The 15638-nt window shown below is 42.2% G+C and overlaps 1 protein-coding gene, 1 long non-coding RNA gene and 7 other non-coding genes across 13 annotated transcripts; 8 read left to right on the plus strand and 1 right to left on the minus strand.

Annotated features, from left to right (window-relative positions):
- Positions 1-63: 63 nt before the first annotated feature.
- On the plus strand, positions 64-6025 carry LOC104693625. 5 transcript variants are annotated; one of them, XR_005602487.1, is made up of 12 exons: positions 64-125; positions 1256-1302; positions 1782-1824; positions 2099-2144; positions 2526-2558; positions 2948-3040; positions 3617-3641; positions 4082-4114; positions 4794-4843; positions 5462-5492; positions 5686-5730; positions 5902-6025. It is a non-coding gene; the product is annotated as an uncharacterized LOC104693625 (long non-coding RNA). The 5 variants fall into 5 exon arrangements; XR_005602485.1 differs by having other exon boundaries at positions 5686-6025; XR_005602484.1 differs by having other exon boundaries at positions 65-125; positions 5462-6025.
- LOC120410434 lies at positions 846-924 on the plus strand. The gene has a single exon (XR_005602566.1). It is a non-coding gene; the product is annotated as a small nucleolar RNA SNORD74 (small nucleolar RNA).
- Positions 1638-1704, plus strand: LOC120410439. The gene has a single exon (XR_005602571.1). It is a non-coding gene; the product is annotated as a small nucleolar RNA SNORD75 (small nucleolar RNA).
- LOC120410425 lies at positions 1948-2029 on the plus strand. Its single transcript, XR_005602557.1, has one exon. It is a non-coding gene; the product is annotated as a small nucleolar RNA SNORD24 (small nucleolar RNA).
- LOC120410435 lies at positions 2363-2443 on the plus strand. Its single transcript, XR_005602567.1, has one exon. It is a non-coding gene; the product is annotated as a small nucleolar RNA snR60/Z15/Z230/Z193/J17 (small nucleolar RNA).
- Positions 2616-2701, plus strand: LOC120410436. The gene has a single exon (XR_005602568.1). It is a non-coding gene; the product is annotated as a small nucleolar RNA snR60/Z15/Z230/Z193/J17 (small nucleolar RNA).
- LOC120410426 lies at positions 4656-4731 on the plus strand. Its single transcript, XR_005602558.1, has one exon. It is a non-coding gene; the product is annotated as a small nucleolar RNA SNORD79 (small nucleolar RNA).
- Positions 5544-5618, plus strand: LOC120410432. Its single transcript, XR_005602564.1, has one exon. It is a non-coding gene; the product is annotated as a small nucleolar RNA SNORD47 (small nucleolar RNA).
- Positions 6026-6667: 642 nt separating the features above from the next.
- On the minus strand, positions 6668-10270 carry HEBP2 (heme binding protein 2). The gene is made up of 5 exons (XM_010406376.3): positions 10031-10270; positions 8251-8335; positions 8017-8152; positions 7743-7908; positions 6668-7110 (listed from the first exon to the last, which is right to left on the minus strand). Exons 2-5 carry the CDS (start codon positions 8323-8325, stop codon positions 6936-6938), a joined length of 552 nt encoding a protein of 183 aa, XP_010404678.1. The 5' UTR covers positions 8326-8335; positions 10031-10270; the 3' UTR covers positions 6668-6935.
- Between the last annotated feature and the right edge of the window lie 5368 nt (positions 10271-15638).

The following is a 15638-nucleotide window of genomic DNA, read 5'->3' on the forward strand; positions in this document are numbered from 1 at the left end:
CCCCCCCCCCAAACCCGTGTGCCCCCGCCCCGGTGGGTGTGGCCGCGTCCGCACCACGTGACCTGTGCTATATAACGGACGCGCAGAGAGGCGTCTCCCCTTTTTGATCGCGGCGGTATTGAGAGGTGGGTGTCTTTTGCGCGGTCCCGCCGGTGAGTGGGGGGCAATTCCCCGCCCGGGGTCCGGTGGTACCGCTCCAGGGGATGGCCCGGGGGCCCCACGGGTGTGGGTGGGTCGCCGATGGTAGGTGGCGAGGGAGGATTGAAGTGGATTGCGCGGCCGGGCCCGGGCCCGGTCCGCCGCCTAGACCGCCGGGGGTTCTACCTCATGGCGGCCTTGGGGATGTGTGAGGAGGGTCCCATAGAGCCCCACACGAGTTTGAGAGGGTAACGCCCCGGGGTAATACCTCAGGCGTTAAGTTACGGGGTCTTGCCTACTAGCGTGTTACGCGTAAGATGTGGTCGTGGAATATGGCGAGGTCACGTGCCCGCGGTGGCTACAACCAATAGGTCTTGGTTTTTGTAGGTTTGGATTTTTTTAACTGCACTGGGCTTTAAGGAGGTTGTTTTTGCAGCTAAATGGGAAACGTTGTGTGAAATGCAGTAGTAGCGTTACGGAAGGAGTAAGGATCCCTGAACAGCTGGGATGTGCATACAGTGTAGAAAGGTTAAGGATTGCCTTCACACTCCAAGGTTGTCAGGCTTTGAGAAGCACTTGGACCGGACCGTGCTCTCAGGCATGCGTGGTGACTCTTGGCCATAGTCCTGTACAAGTGTAAGAGTTGGACTCCGTGGTCCTTGTGGGTCTTAACTCAGCACGTTTAAAGAGAAATGGCTCACTTCCATATGCCCTGCACGTGATGAAAACTATGTTGGTAGGGACATCTGAGAGGGTGATGAATGCCAACATATCTGAGCTGGGCTTGGAATACTTATGGTGGCCTGTCCAGGGTGGCTGAGACACCACGTGGGCCTTTCTAAGCAGCCAAAGTTCATGCCTGCCCGGCTGACACGGTAATTATACACCAGAATCGAAGCTGTAGAAAACAAAGTAGTTTAGTGATCATGTCCTGCTTAAAAATACATAATAGCAATTACTTTTTGTGGCCTCATTTCTTCAAAGAGCCGAAATCTAGGTTGCATCAGGGAAGAGCTTAATAGTCAAAGTATTTTGGATGTTGCTTGGATTTTTCACAGTAATATTTGTAAATATCACATCCTTTTTGGAATGTGCTAATATGCTTTCTTGTTTTCAGTTCAACATGTATCAGCTACACTCTTCCTTCTTGTGGCTTCAGTACAGGTAAATGTTGCTCCTGAAATACAGAGTTTAAATTAACAAATGTTGAATTTGTGTACACTAACTGGACTGGAGTACTATTGTATCAGGGAGTTACAGGATCAGAAGTTGTAATTCAGGCATTCCCTGTAGTATTTGTCCTGGAGAGTGTTTATAAGGCTCCTGTTGTTTATGAACCACTGCTCATCCTGCAACCAGACTGCAAGAGTACCCCCAGATTCCTTTTTTCCTTCATTACTGCTGTTTCTTTGGTCACAGCAATAATGTTTTGGAAAAACTTCCTGAAGTATGTTGTAGAAAATGCGTAACTATGGGGATTGATGTTAAGTAAATCCCAAAGCCTATGATGGTTTCAGTGTAAGAGTAGTGGACAGAAGTGATTTCTGAAAACTCCATGCTGAGGCTTTCTAATGTGCTTAGTGTGATTGCCAGAGAAGCTCCCTAGTTCTGCAAAAATCTCCCAACTCTTTTATCTCTTCCAGATCTGCCCCCAAATGTGGAGACTTGATATTACTTCTTCCCAAGGTAAAAAAAAAGTGATTCTTGAAAATCGAACATAAAAGGTGCTTACCATTTGTCTAAACAGCATCTTCTGCTCTGATAATATCAGAAAGCAGCTTAATTCTTTAAACAAAGCTATCCCTCTGGTGCCACAGTGATGACACTTATTTGCTACTCTTGACCAAGGGAGTGATGAGCACTTTAACCACCATAACAGTTTTCTGAGGCACAACAACTTAGAATTCCCCTTGATGCTTTGACTGCTGAATATACTATCCACAAGTTTTTTTTCTTCCAGGATTTGAATCTTGCACTTGAGAGATATGCAGAAGGAACATCACCTGGTAAGAAATATGTACTTTATGTAGAGGTTTATTCCACAGAGCTGTTGAAACACTGCAGTAGGAAGGATGGGATGTGTTTTACGATTAATTTCCACTAAGACCAGAAACAATTTATACTTGCTAGTATTCAAACTTTTAAATATTTTTTTTTATTATTGGGAAAATTTACTTGCCAAAGCAGTCACAAGAGGCGATTGCTTGGTACTATGATTCCAAAGCGGATACAGTGATGATGGCATAGTTCAGCAGAATATCCTGTGATGAACACTTCTGTCCTTCGCCCCTATCTGATGTATCTGGCTTTTGTGGTCTCTCAGTAGGAGACTTGTGGGCTTGGCCACAAAGGCTGAAGGGATCTGATTCTGTTTTCTATTGTTGCAGGCACTGGGAGATTAAGCTACAAGCTGATACGAGGTAAATACTGCACTGCTGGCATCTGTGAAAACTCCATTTCATCCCTGCTGTCTGAAAAGGCTGCTGTGTGATGACTGCATAGTTCAGCAGATGACTCGTGGTGATCACAGTTACTGTCTTTCGCCTCCTGTCTGATGCAGCCTCCTGTAGCTTAGGCTACTTCAAACAAATCATATGGGAAGCTGAAGGTGAAACACTTTCTTTTGCTCCATGAATGCGTTTTGAAAATTTATCTCAGAAGACCAGTAAGTGGGTTAAACATAAAAAATTTAGTAGGATGAATAGAAAGAGAGTAGGATATAGTTGTGAAGTCAAACACAAAATATAGCAGAATAAGGTTAATTAGGTGTTAGTGCTCCAGGTTCTAAAAGCGTTTTGTTGCTTTGCAGGCTGTTGTGGACAGAGGAGCCCCATTCCTTTTGTGTGAAAAACTATTTCACCTGTTACTGATGTTGGTGAAGACAATGCCTTCCTAATTGAAGGTAACTAATAAACCTTTAAAGATGGATGCTACTTTTGTCTGTGGTGCATTTGTGTTTGGGAGTTTGCTTTTGGAGATGTTTGTGAATTAATTTTGTTTTTGGAAAGTGTGAGGCAAATATAAGTACTGTAAGTGTGCCTTCAGGGTCCTGTGTTTCATGATAAGAGCATGAAATAATTGTAGTGTTTTAAGGATCTCTGGAATTTTCCTGTTAAAACTAAATGGTGAATGCGGCAGTACTGTGAATTTGGTGTCTGAAACTTTGTGCAACCAAGTTGTGCATCAGCTCACATTACTGAACTCTGCAACTGTGAGGTTTGCTCCTTCGTGCAATTTCAGCATGCTCTGGAGTTGGAGAATGAACATCTCACAGTATTAAAGAGTGCTGGGAAATGGCTTTACACCCTGCCTTCAGAAGGGGATGGGAGTGTTGCAGCCTACTGTAAATGATGTTGAATCAGGTCTCTGATCCCCATGAGGATAAAACTTGACCAAACTGATACAGTATTTTACTGGAACTGTTCTTATGCTGTAACTTCCTGCTGGACCCTGCGTAATAGCAAATTTTTCTTTGCAGGCTTCCAAATATTTCTCATTGTAAGGTAAGTACTTGTTTTAGCTTCCCAAGTATTAGGATTTCAACGGATGCCCGTAAGTTAAGTATTTAACTGCTTGTCACCTAGGGGCAAAAGGGGCCCATTGGCTGTGGCTTGCATTTCAGCCAAAACAGGAGGATGTTTTAAAGGGGGTCTGCTGGCTGGAGCCCAGTCTTGACAGGTGTGTACTAAACTCTTCACTGTGAGCTCTTGAATTGGCTCTGATAACACTAATTGAGTATTTGCTCTCTTGCCCATAGCAGCCTAGCCCTATAGCAGGGCTGTGCAGGGGCTGACAGTGTAAACTGCCTGTGTGATGAGATATGACTGCCTTGACTTCAATCATGGAGGTCTGTAATTAGCTCTATCTGACTGCAGGCACCTGACTTGGATTTCATCCTCCTGTGCTTGTTTTTGTACTGTCCTGATAGTTTGCTTTGTTCCAGGTGTGATGGAGCTGGGAAGTGATGCCAGCAAAAGTAAGTTGCTAACACGTGAGTGTGACTGTTTAGAACTGTGATGCAGGGAATGGGGAAGTTGCTTGATCCTGGGCTTTACCATGTAGCTGCAGCATTAAGCAGAGTTCTTGATGATTTTTTTACCTTAACCAGGTAAAAAAAAGCCCACAGATTTTTCCAGCAGCCTGCAGGATTCACTCACCCAAGGTGCTTTCTGTGACTAAAAAGAAATAGTGGGGACCATTTTAAATGTATAGCTGCCATGGACTACTTGAATTCCTACTTGATAAGACAAGGTCTGCTACCAGGTTGCCACATGTTCTGGGCTGAGCAAATGCAGTACAATTATTTGCTATTAAACTTTTTGCTGTTTAAATTTAGTGGACTCTTTCAGGCAGTAGCACTGATCTTGAATGCTTATGTGGTGAATTGTTTTATCTTGATGGCTAGATCAGAGCTCTCAGAGTGAATGAAGGTGTCATTGGGAGTAAGGTCTGAAATTCTAAGGTCAGATCCCTCTAAGGAGAAACAAGTGATATAACATTAAGCTTCTCTAAGCATGTACTGTTTGTGATGAATTCTAAGCAATGGGAATCTCTCTGAAAGAGGCTGAGGAAAACTCTTGTGCTGAAACAGTACCCACAATCACAGTCTAAAATCACTGCCAAGAGTGTGTTAGTACAATTTCACTTCTCTACAGGGTGAAACTTGCATGGAGTTTGTGTGAGAAACAAGATGGGTGTATCTGAGGTAAGTGTAGAGGACATGGGGTTTAATAATTCCCGGAATATTGTCTTTGTGCTGAATGCTTAGATAGTGGTACCTAAAACTAGTCCTATAGGATACCTGATTTGTCCCTTTATGGTATCTGGCTGCTCTGTGGACACCACTGTAACACTGCACTCTGGAATTAAAATAAAAAACCTGTGTGTTGTGGCTGTCACTTCTCAGCAGTTTTTACTACTAATCTTTATATTGGCTCTACACAAATTTAGCTCTAGATGATTGCTGTACAGACTTGTTTCCAAACTGGCTCTCACAAAGATTCAAGCCATTTTGAAAACCTATGGGACTTGTATTTCAGGTATTTAAAATCATGAAATACAACGCTGGGAGAGAGAGTATTGCAAAGTAGTAGCTTTTTACTTTTCCCTGATTCTTCCAATGTTAGTAATTCTGTATTTCGAGTTAGGATTTGTAAGCTTTGTGCATCCTATTTGGGTGTTGGAAGTTGAACTCGTAAGATGCCAGCTGAAAGTCAGTTTCCTTCTAGATAGAATAGTTTGGTGAATAGAAATTCATAGATAAATAAACTGTGCATATAGTGCTGCTGTCTGTTAACTCTGAAAGTACTTCTTTCTTCCTCAGGAAGGGATTGTGCTGTCTGCAGCCCCACTGGGTAAGTCCACACAACAGATAAATTGTATTAAAAACTTTTGGGCATATTTGTAGCCACTGATGAAATTGATTCTGCCAAATGAGTTACAGTGATATTACCCTTTCCGTTCCTTTTCCATCTGAGGTTACGAAGCTGTTGTGGAGATTTTAGCAGTTGTGCTGCTGCATATGCTAACTGTGTTTTCTTGATTTAGGTGAAGAGGCAAAACTCTGAAACTAATGTATGAAGAATTGAGAAAGTGAGTGTAACTGCTGTAATAATGAAATGTATTTGTTGGAACAAGTGATGATAACCTTAGCTTGAACTCTCTCACTGAACAGAGATGAAATTCTAAGGTCTGAGATGTTCCCAGCAAAGTGTGTTGTGCTGGTTTGGTACCTGACAGTGGTTCTTATGTCTGTCTTAATAGGTGGAACATTGCTGATAAATGGGTTACACTTGCATGAACAGCATTAGAAAAGCTGATGTGTTTTCACCTCACTGATAATGTTTGCCTGACACTGGTTGGAGCCAATAAAAATCTGCAAACTCTACCTGGTGTTGTGACCTCCTTTCTGGCTGGAACAACTTGATGTAAAACAGATCCAGGCTACTATAATAAAATTTAAAATGCTTAATTTAGAGCAGAGACTAAAGTAGGTTAACTGTCAAATACTGCTGGTGTGCAGGCTGCAGGTGATCTGAGCAATACCTGTATCTGGAGAAAGCTAAATAATTAAAGGAGTAGTTCAAGTGTTTTAGGTGAGAGCTAAGCTTAGTACTTGTGTATTTGCTACTGAAATAATAGGTCACCAGTAATCCTGGTATTACGTGTTCAGGTGCAAATCTCAGAACATGTACAGCTTGGAGTTGGTAACCCTTTTCCAAGGGTTCTGGAATTTAAGCAACACAATGTTTGGTGTTCGTGAGGGGGTAAAAAAGATCAGTGAAGAGTGCGGAGATTTTGCTATGCTAATTAACAACAGTTACTTCTTATGAGTTACTAAGGCCTGCTAAGATGTTTCTGCTTCCACTCATTAGTGGAAGCTTTCTTCTCTAAAGTTTCATTTAAATTCCTCCTTGATCTCAGGGGTGATGTCAATATGAGGAAAATTAGTTATGAAGAACTCGATTTCCGTAATGCTTCAGTTAGTGCTGTAGCACTTCTAATGAGAAGTAAAGCTAGATACCCAAACTTCAGCGGGATTATTTTCAGATTATTAGAGTTGCCTAGAACCTTTCAACAAGAGGAGTATGTTATATTTCCTGCCCATTCCACCTGGTATGATCTTGAATTACATTTTGACATGTTTTTAGCCAGAATAGTATTTCATCCTGGAGAAAATAAATTAAACATTGTGTCCACATGCAAATTAAATCTTTTCTGCACTAAAGCAAAAGCTATTAATAAGGTCTGTTTTCATCCAGAGCAGATTGGTAGCCTCTTAATATTCCCCCATCATGTTACTTTTTAAAATACCACACTTCATTGTGCCTGTTGAAGAGCTTGAAGGGACTGTCATAGCCCGCAGTATAGAAGAAGTCTTCGTGGAATGGTTGGCCTCTGTTTCTTAAGGTTCTGGCCAAGGTGTCTGCTTCCTCAGCATATTTCTCTGGGGAGGCGAATCCACCGAAGGACCTGAAGAAGTGAAAAAGGCAGGTTTTTTGGTTCAAGCCCCTGGCTTTAATTTTCATAGGTGGAAACCTCAGACTTGCAAAGCAAGTTTGAGCACTTGTGATGCAGTTTGTAGTTAGTAGATTACCCATGCAGAACCAAGACTCAGGCAACATGTAGGTATTTTTGCTGTTTTCAAAGGTAATATTTAAAACAACCCAACACCCAAGTTGACTTTGCTTCTTGAGAGTGTTAACATGGCTTGAGGGTTGCTTGGGGTGCTTTTCCTGTAACACCTGCCAAACATATATTGTGGCGGTTCAGGACTACAGCTAAAGGGTGCTGGGAGAGTGGTTTAGATGGTCTGTAGGACAAACTTTTCAGAAGATGATTCTGGAGGCTGCATCTATGAAATGCAATGCAATTTTCAAATGTTTGCTAAAAAACCCATGTATCACAACTTGGTCACTTCACTTTCTTTGTGGTAAGCCACCCAACCATAAGATTTCCTAATGGTTGGATTTTAGCAATTAAGGCTCTGAACAGCAGGGTCTATCCACACTTAGTCATCTGTTAAGAAAGCATAGCCCACACTTAAATGAGGGGTAGCTACTGACCTGAGTTCATCTGGTGTCAGCTGTGCTGGTTTTGCTTACCGGACAAAGAGAGCTGTTGCCTTCCGTTCCTCAATGAACACATCAGAGTCAGTGGGCTGGGGGGGGTAGTCCTGGTGTTCAAATGGCACAAAGAAAGAAATCTTGAAGTCTGTGCAGCCTGATTTTACCAGGCAGGTCACTGGCACAGTCATATCAATCTTCATTTCTAGAGGAAAGGAAAACTAGTTGTCAAAGCTGCATCTCCCAGCTCCTTTACTCTTCATTACTATTTGTGTTCATTAGCTACTTGCCATTCAAAACCAGCATGTCCTACCTTTTTCGTTCTTTCCCTGGATATAGTGGAAGAGTTTCCAAAAGCCCTGGCGCATTGCTTCCTTCTGGGTTTCTCCCCTAATGACTGTGCTGACCCACTTTGCTGTCTCATACTGACGCAGTTCATAGTCCTTCACCTGAAAGGTAGCAAAAGTCACGGTAACCATCAGCTGGGTGTTCACTGAAATTAGTAGCTACTTTTTCCAAATCGGCGTATAAGGACTATTGCAGTTACCATTGCCTCTGCTGAGCTCCACCGAGGGGACTGCAGGTCCAGGGACAGAAATGTTTGCTTGAAGGACTTGATCATCTTGCCAGAGCTGGAAGGCAGACACAGTTCTTTGGCATCTCTTAAATTATTATGGCACTAGGGCTTTTCAGTTGTCGCTGAACTGGTGCAAGGCCTGAAAAAAGGCTGAAATCCTTTTAGCCCTGCAGAAACAGAGCACCAGGACCAAGAACCTACTTCTACTGGAGGAAGTGTTCTTTCAGGATATGCTGCCCTTGCTTCTCCATGACAAAGGTATTTCCTGACAGTAAAGTGAGATTCTGCAAGTGGGCATTTTGTAGAAATCCGTAAGTCAAAAGGATTTCACTTCAGTCTAATCGCTCCTGGATGAAAAGGCAATAGTGGTGTGGTGAGTGATCTGGTGTTGACTGTGCCCTTAACTTTATTTGGCCTCTCATGATAGCTGATGACTTTCTTAAAGGCCTTTAGCCTCAAAATCCTGTGGATAAATGAGATTTTCTGCATTTATGAATGAATTAACTATTTTTCTCTGTAGCCTTCACATGGGAGGGAAAAAGGCAAAAACTTAAAAGCACTGTCCCAAACAAAGCAAGTGAAAATATTCAAAACCACCGTTGAAATAATCATGCCTGGTTAAATGCTGAGATTTTAGTGGCCTTCATAGATGACTTCTGTTGTTAACCAGGCAGACTGTAGTGTATTACCTGTATTCTGACAGTCTTGGCCTTCTGTTACATTCCAATGTCCTTTGCCCTTCATGTTACAGAGAGCGCAGAATTCAGTGATTATCTGGATTCTTAGGTCATAGAATGTTGTCTTCTCAGACTATAACTTAATTACCTATTTCTTGGGTAACAATGTGAGTTCTGTAAAATCAACTGCCTTGTGCTACTTAACTACTTTCTTGCCTGTTCCATTGTCTTGCAATATCTGGACTAGTGTTGAATTCTATTAATCCCCTTCCATACCCTGCCTAGGGGTGGCTAAAATAAGTAGTATATGGAGCCACTTGAGTGTTGAGCTTTTTCCAGCAGCTCCTTCAGTTGTCACCATGGATCAAGGGAAGGTCAGAATCAAACAGCAGGATACTGCTGCCAGTAGTAAAGGCAGGTGCTGTTCCCTTCTCCAGCCTGAAGGTACATAATCTCCAGCAGACCTGACCAGAATGATGGTCACCAGGGAGTGCTGCACAGTTGTACTCTATTAACAGACTTTGTCCATGGTATTTACAAATCAACAAAGCATAATAAAGCAGGAATGCATATAATTAGAAGCAAGTACAAGCAATTACAGTGAAACTTCCTACAACGATTTATTGCCATTTCAAAGACAAAGATGCTGCTTAACACTTTTATTAACTACTGAACGAGCTGCTTTCTCTTTACTGGCTAATTCCGTCCCCTTCCCAACACACCTTTCCTTAATTACTGGGTACACCTCACAGCTCTGGATTTTATAACTTTATGGCCAGTACTGTCAGTGACTGCATGTTAGAAATATTTTTTAATTACACAGAACAATGCCTTGGGATGGGAAAGATACAGCTGAATTCTTTTTAGATGTACAGGAAAGCTGAACCTTGAAATGTCCATCGATTCATATAAATATGTCTATAGGGTGTTTGGGTTTTTTCTGTGGCTGTTAACACATGAACCAAAGGGACAGGCAGCAGGTTCCATTGCTAGCACAAGTAAATGCAGCCCGAACATGCCACTCCACAAACTACTAGGGCTATTGAGGAAGTGGAGGAGGTAGACATACTTACAGTTTCAGCTGTCCTTGTCCGAGCTGTTGCAGTGTGTCCTGTGGAGACTGCACATCCTCATGAGATGCTGCATGTCAGTTTATTTGAGTTTGGGCAGGCTCCTCCCGTGCCTCAGCCCTACTGGAGGGGGCCAGTGTTATGAAAACCAGAAGGCTGGAGCCTTGTCCTGTTCTGGGTCTCATTGGAGAGCCCCCACGCAAATGCCAAAAGCCCCACCTACTACCCACGAGGCAGCACTGGGACTAGTGTGTGATCTGGCTCTGTAAACAGTTTTGCACCCTTGTGTAACTTCCCCTGTTTGCCATGGCTGTGTGCCCACTTATGTCAGGGTCAGTGGCAGGTTTTGTGCTTTGGGAGAAAGGATTTCACATAAATAACATGTCTCCCCCCTCCCTGACTTGGATTACAGGAGAGTGGTGCAATACAGAATGCCAGCTTTTCCTTTTTACCCTAGGGATAAAGGGTAGGTAGAAATCTGGCTGCACACTCTGCTGAGACCATCCTCACGAGATTTTTGCTGGCATGTTATGAAAGACAGGCAGTGTTCTCTGATGGCTGGCAGTTCTGAGTGGTATTTGAGGCTAATCAGCCCTCTTAGCCCTTGGATATCTGCACAAAGGGGTTATACAAAGCTATTGTGAAATCCTGTCCTGCTTATAATACACACAGCGAAGCTGGGCTCTTCATTTAACTAGCTGCATCTCCAGACATAGTTCGGTACCAGCACAATAGGGCAGATTAAACTCTACAGTTTGTATTCTGAGAGCACCTCCCAGTTTGTCATGGTTTGTGCAAATTCCTTGCAGCCTAATTCAGCTAAGCTCTCAGGGACATTTGACATCAATAGCTGGGAATGACTTTTAACAGGAAAAAACACACTTTGCTTGCAGGGAACTTCATCAGGATGCTGTGTGATACACTCCTGTTCTGAAAACGGAAGTAAAATCATGCCAAATAGCAATTGTGAATTTACCTCTAAAGCTACAAATCTCTCCAGAGCCACGGAAGACGGTGGTGTACAGAGTAATTTACTACTGGAATTTATTAGAACAGGCTGAGGCCTGAAATGCGGAACGAGTTCTCTGCATGCTTTGTACTTTTTATTTTATGGAGTAAAATGTTTCTCCATTTTACCTGTGCTCTGCTTGGGTCAAACAGCAACATCAGAAGAGTGTTAGGAGGAGCAGAAGGTGCTTGGTCTTTGCTCAGGACCTACAGACATGCAAAGGCAGGGGCTGGTGTAAGGTGAGCTGTCACCTTACCCTGTCACCCCAGATGGATGAACACCTCTAGAGTAGAAAAGGCCATATGAAAAATAATACTCAGCAACAATAGTTTGGCAAATCTCCACAAATTTACCCCAATGGTGAGCACTGAGAATTATTACCTTGGAAGAGGGGCAATAACTGTAGAAAAAGACAAGCCCACAGTGGATTCTCATTTGGTTTCTGAAGCAGAGAGGCCCAGAACAAACCCCCAGTGAGTTTGTATGTTCCAGCTGACCTCCCTGACAAAGAGTTGACTGTTCCTGGTGGAGCACCCCCAGGCTGGAGAACAATCCTCAGTGTTTTCCTGAGAGGTTGTTTTCCAGCACTTTTGTTTTTACACATAAACATTGAGAGAACATGTCAACAGCTGCATGAGACAGTAGGGCAGGCATGGGGACAGTATTCTGTTTATATACATTCCAAAACTTAGAGAATGGGGATGGGATTATGGTGCAAGCTGACAGTGTGTTGCACTGTGTACCTCCAAATAGAGGAAAATCCGACTATACAGCAGCCATTAAGTCTCAAAGGCCCTGTGACCTCTCTGTAATGTCATAAATATGCATCTGGGACTTAGCTGGCATTTTCTAGAATTGCTAACAAAGCAGTATTTTTCTGTTCCCTTGACTTAAGGAGCAGAGATGAGGGCACAAGCAGATAAAAGCATGTGGCTTGTACCCTGATTTTACTGTCTTCATCTGTGCAGGAACACTGTAATGAACTGGTTCTTAAATAATAACTTCGATTGGATAAGGACAAGGACAAGCCTATGATATGATCACTTGTGATTTCCATTTTTCCACTCTGTAACAAGACCTTAAGCAACATTCTCCACAGCAAAACTGCTTCTATCTGCTCTGTGGCAGCATTACAATCGCTGCTGTCACATCCACCCTGTTGTAAGTTGCCTTTATCCCTACAGGCAAGCACAGACTGTTTGCACAAAAAGCAGAAATCTTTTCCACTGACCTAATTGTGTCAGGAGTGGAGGAACCCAGGAAAAAAAGTGTGTTGTTACAGTGTGGTTAATTACAATTTTGAGTCATGTTCTTGTAGCTAACTCTGTAGCGTAATATGAAGAATGGAGGTGTGAGGGACAGATAGGGATGTGTGGCCACTCACGTGTTTTATCAAGTGGTCTCAACCCAAAGCTCCAGGCAGTTTTGCATTGCTGCCTAAGCCTGTCAGAGAATGTTTGACAATGATTTTAATTTAAAAGAACTGAGTCTCTTCACATATAAATGGCCTTTACTTTTGTAAACATACACTCATCTGATGATGCAGAAACCTCACTTCACAACAAAGGAGTTGAGCATGTGATGTTACTGTAGTTACTGTCCAGGGCAGCAGAAGTGTCCTTATATGTTGTTAGATGAACTGTGGTTTATTGCAAATCCATGTCCCAAAAGAAGCCTCTTACCTCCTTGCTCTAAAGAAAGCCTCCATTTTATATCATATTCTCACTTCCAGCATGGAAAACGTAGAAGCAGAAGCATACCATCTTCTAAAGAAGCAGCTGAATGTACTATAATACTGTTCCAAGGAGGTTCTTATTATCCTTAGAAATTGTGGAAAGGAAATCTATGCCATAACTGCAGTGAGGTGGTGTTTAGACCTTATGCTCTGACTTACACATTTTATATCAGTGGGGGAATTTGTTACCATTGGATTCATCTTCAGCCAAAAGTCATCTGCTTTCTGGAAATGTGTGTGTGGATTTTGTCCATATTTTTCCCTGATTCCATCTAGTTTGTTACAAGTGACAAGTGGAACTGCTGCATCTCCCTTCTCACTCAGTGACAGTGTTACCTGAATCTTGCTGAATGAGTGATTCCATGCTCACTTCATCAGAGAAGGCATGGAACTAGCTGCTGTTGACCAAATGAAAAGCTTCCTACACCCAACACCACTTCAGAGCACTCCTGACTTGGCATTTTGCAAGATTTCTCTGCTGAAGCTCACATTTTGAAACCATTCCAGGTTTGGGGAATTAATCCTAAAGAAGTCCTTGCTTCCACCTGCCATGAAAACATTCCAAAACCTTCCTGTCTTCCGCGCATGGAGCCCAGAGAGAAGCTATCTCAGCTTTATATACTGCTTTATTCACTGGTTTATTTCCACAATAAGGCTTTTTTAAAATATGGATCTGTTCTGGGATCTAGCTAGAAACTGAACTCTACAAGCAGTTGTCTCAGCAAACTTTAGCCAGTGAAAGAAGTGACCTAGATCCACAGAAATTTCAGTCCTCTTTGAGTGCTGAGAGGAAATGAATTCATCTTCCCCTACAAATTCATCCATATTCTGCTATTGACAGATTCTTCTCAGAAACAAGAACATGAAACAAGGTAAATTTTTATCTTCAAGATAGGAATCTCTCTTTAAGGGGAAGAGGTAACAGTGCTTGCTAGAGAAAAAGTCTTGATGCAAATTTATTGCATTGCTGGTTTTGCTTTTTTTAAATGGTGTTTAGCAGAGACTTAAGCCTAAAGTGTGAGAGAATACAGCTTATTTGCAAACGTGACTCTGAAAAGGCAACAGCTTTCTGGGCAGAAACGCAGTGGGCTCTGCATTTTCTTTCTCTGATTCCCCCTTCCCAGAGTTTTTAAATGGTATTTTCCTTCCCTTTTTCTTCACCTGCATGGCCCCCTCCTTCCCTTCCTCCCACCCTTCCTCTCATTCTCATCCTACTCCAGTCTATGTGCTGCATGGAGTGAGACCACCTGGCAGCTCCTGTCCTGTCCAGGACCTGAGTTAAGCTCTTGATTCTGCTGAATGGTTATTCTGAAATGGTGGGAACAGCCCCACGAGTCTGAAAAAGATCCTGATATGCAGAAATTGCCCTAGAGAGCTCAGGGTTTCCCAATGTAGTCCCAGGATCCCAAGAACATGTCCAGAGATTCCAGAAACAGGCACAGAGAGTGGGGATTAATATGTTAAAGGAAATATTTTCCTTAAAATAATATTTTCCACTTCTTCCAAAAAGGCATGAAGAGGTATCTGGAACTGAGGGTTTGTCTCCTAAGCTTCTTCCTCATCTTACTGGCATGAAATGTGGATCATATCAGAACTCTCACATCTTCTAACAGTGGGGATACTGGTAGTGGGTGTGGAGTTTTGGTGGACACTTCTGTTCTTTAGATGATGTGAGTAAGGCCTCCAGGGATGGATTCTTCAAGAACCTGCTCTCTCTTCCTGTTCATTCCCAGAATGAGCCAATGCTGCAGTGTGCTGCAGATGGCACTGTTGACTGTGTTCAGAGGTGAGCTTTACTTGAAGAGTAACATCCATCACAGTCTCTTGGTTGCCAGTGGTCACTTTGGCTCCAGTGCACCCTGACAGTTCGTTCTATTTCCAGAGACATAAATTTGATTATACTCTTGTTGACTGCTAATGGGAAAACATATTAACATCTAAAACATTAACAACTTGGCATGTTAAACATCTTTTATGCAGCAGACACAGCAGCCTGAATCAGAGAATCACAGAATGGTTTGTGTTGGAAGGGACTTTAAAGAGCTTATAGTTCCAACTACCTGCCAGGGAATGTCTGTGTAAGACAGTAAGAAAATGCTAAGTTAGGAAAATCCTCCAGGTTATGCTTAACTCTAGAACAATTAAACTGGCAAGTTTTCAGGTAGAATCTACAGCAAACTTAATAGTTTAAAGTGAAAATTTCATAACTGAGAGGTCAGTATTTATTTTGGTTTTTGTACCTTTAGATTTAGAGCAGAGTAAATGTAGATAGATAGATAGATAATGACATCACATCAACTCCCCAGATGATGTACTTCTGAATACCAACCAGCTATGATGGTATTTAACACAATTTCATCACTTTCACCGGTACTATCTTTCTGAATATTCATTTAGGCTTCAGTACTTCATATTTTTCTGAAAATAGACTTGGGTCTGTCTTTGAAAGAAAATTACATCTGGATACATTGTTTATTGCAGAGAAAAAGAAGCAAGACTATAGTGTAATTATGCTAAACCAGAAGTCCCCTTGAGAAATGTGAAAGCTTGGATGTCAAAACTGTATATATGTAGAGAGAACTGTGATTTGGGGAAAGTAGAAGTAAATGATGGTAAGTTCTAGTCAGTGTATTGGAAAGTAATGGAAAAGAGAATACAGCAATAACAAAAAGTCTGAAGGAAACTTGCAGGGCCTTTGGCTTTAGTAATTAAGCTCCTTCAGTTACTTGAATAATGGAGTTCTTATTAAATGTATGAATCCACCTTGTTGGCCCATGGCAGCAAAATAAGTTTGTAACTCCCCTATTTGAAATTACCTTGCAAAGTTACTTGGATACACTTTTGACATTCATGTGCTTTTCCTTATA

This window comes from Corvus cornix, chromosome 8 (genome assembly GCF_000738735.6).
Source record: "Corvus cornix cornix isolate S_Up_H32 chromosome 8, ASM73873v5, whole genome shotgun sequence".
NCBI classification, from domain to species: Eukaryota; Metazoa; Chordata; class Aves; order Passeriformes; family Corvidae; genus Corvus; species Corvus cornix.

Excerpts from the sequence above, each read along its gene's own strand:
- HEBP2 (XM_010406376.3), bottom strand. The coding sequence starts at position 8,325 with ATGATCAAGTCCTTCAAGCAAACATTTCTGTCCCTGGACCTGCAGTCC. Across the intron at positions 7,909-8,016 it reads CCAGGGAAAGAACGAAAAAG|AAATGAAGATTGATATGACT; the intron begins GTAGGACATGCT and ends CCTTTCCTCTAG. Across the intron at positions 7,111-7,742 it reads GCAACAGCTCTCTTTGTCCG|GTCCTTCGGTGGATTCGCCT; the intron begins GTAAGCAAAACC and ends TCACTTCTTCAG.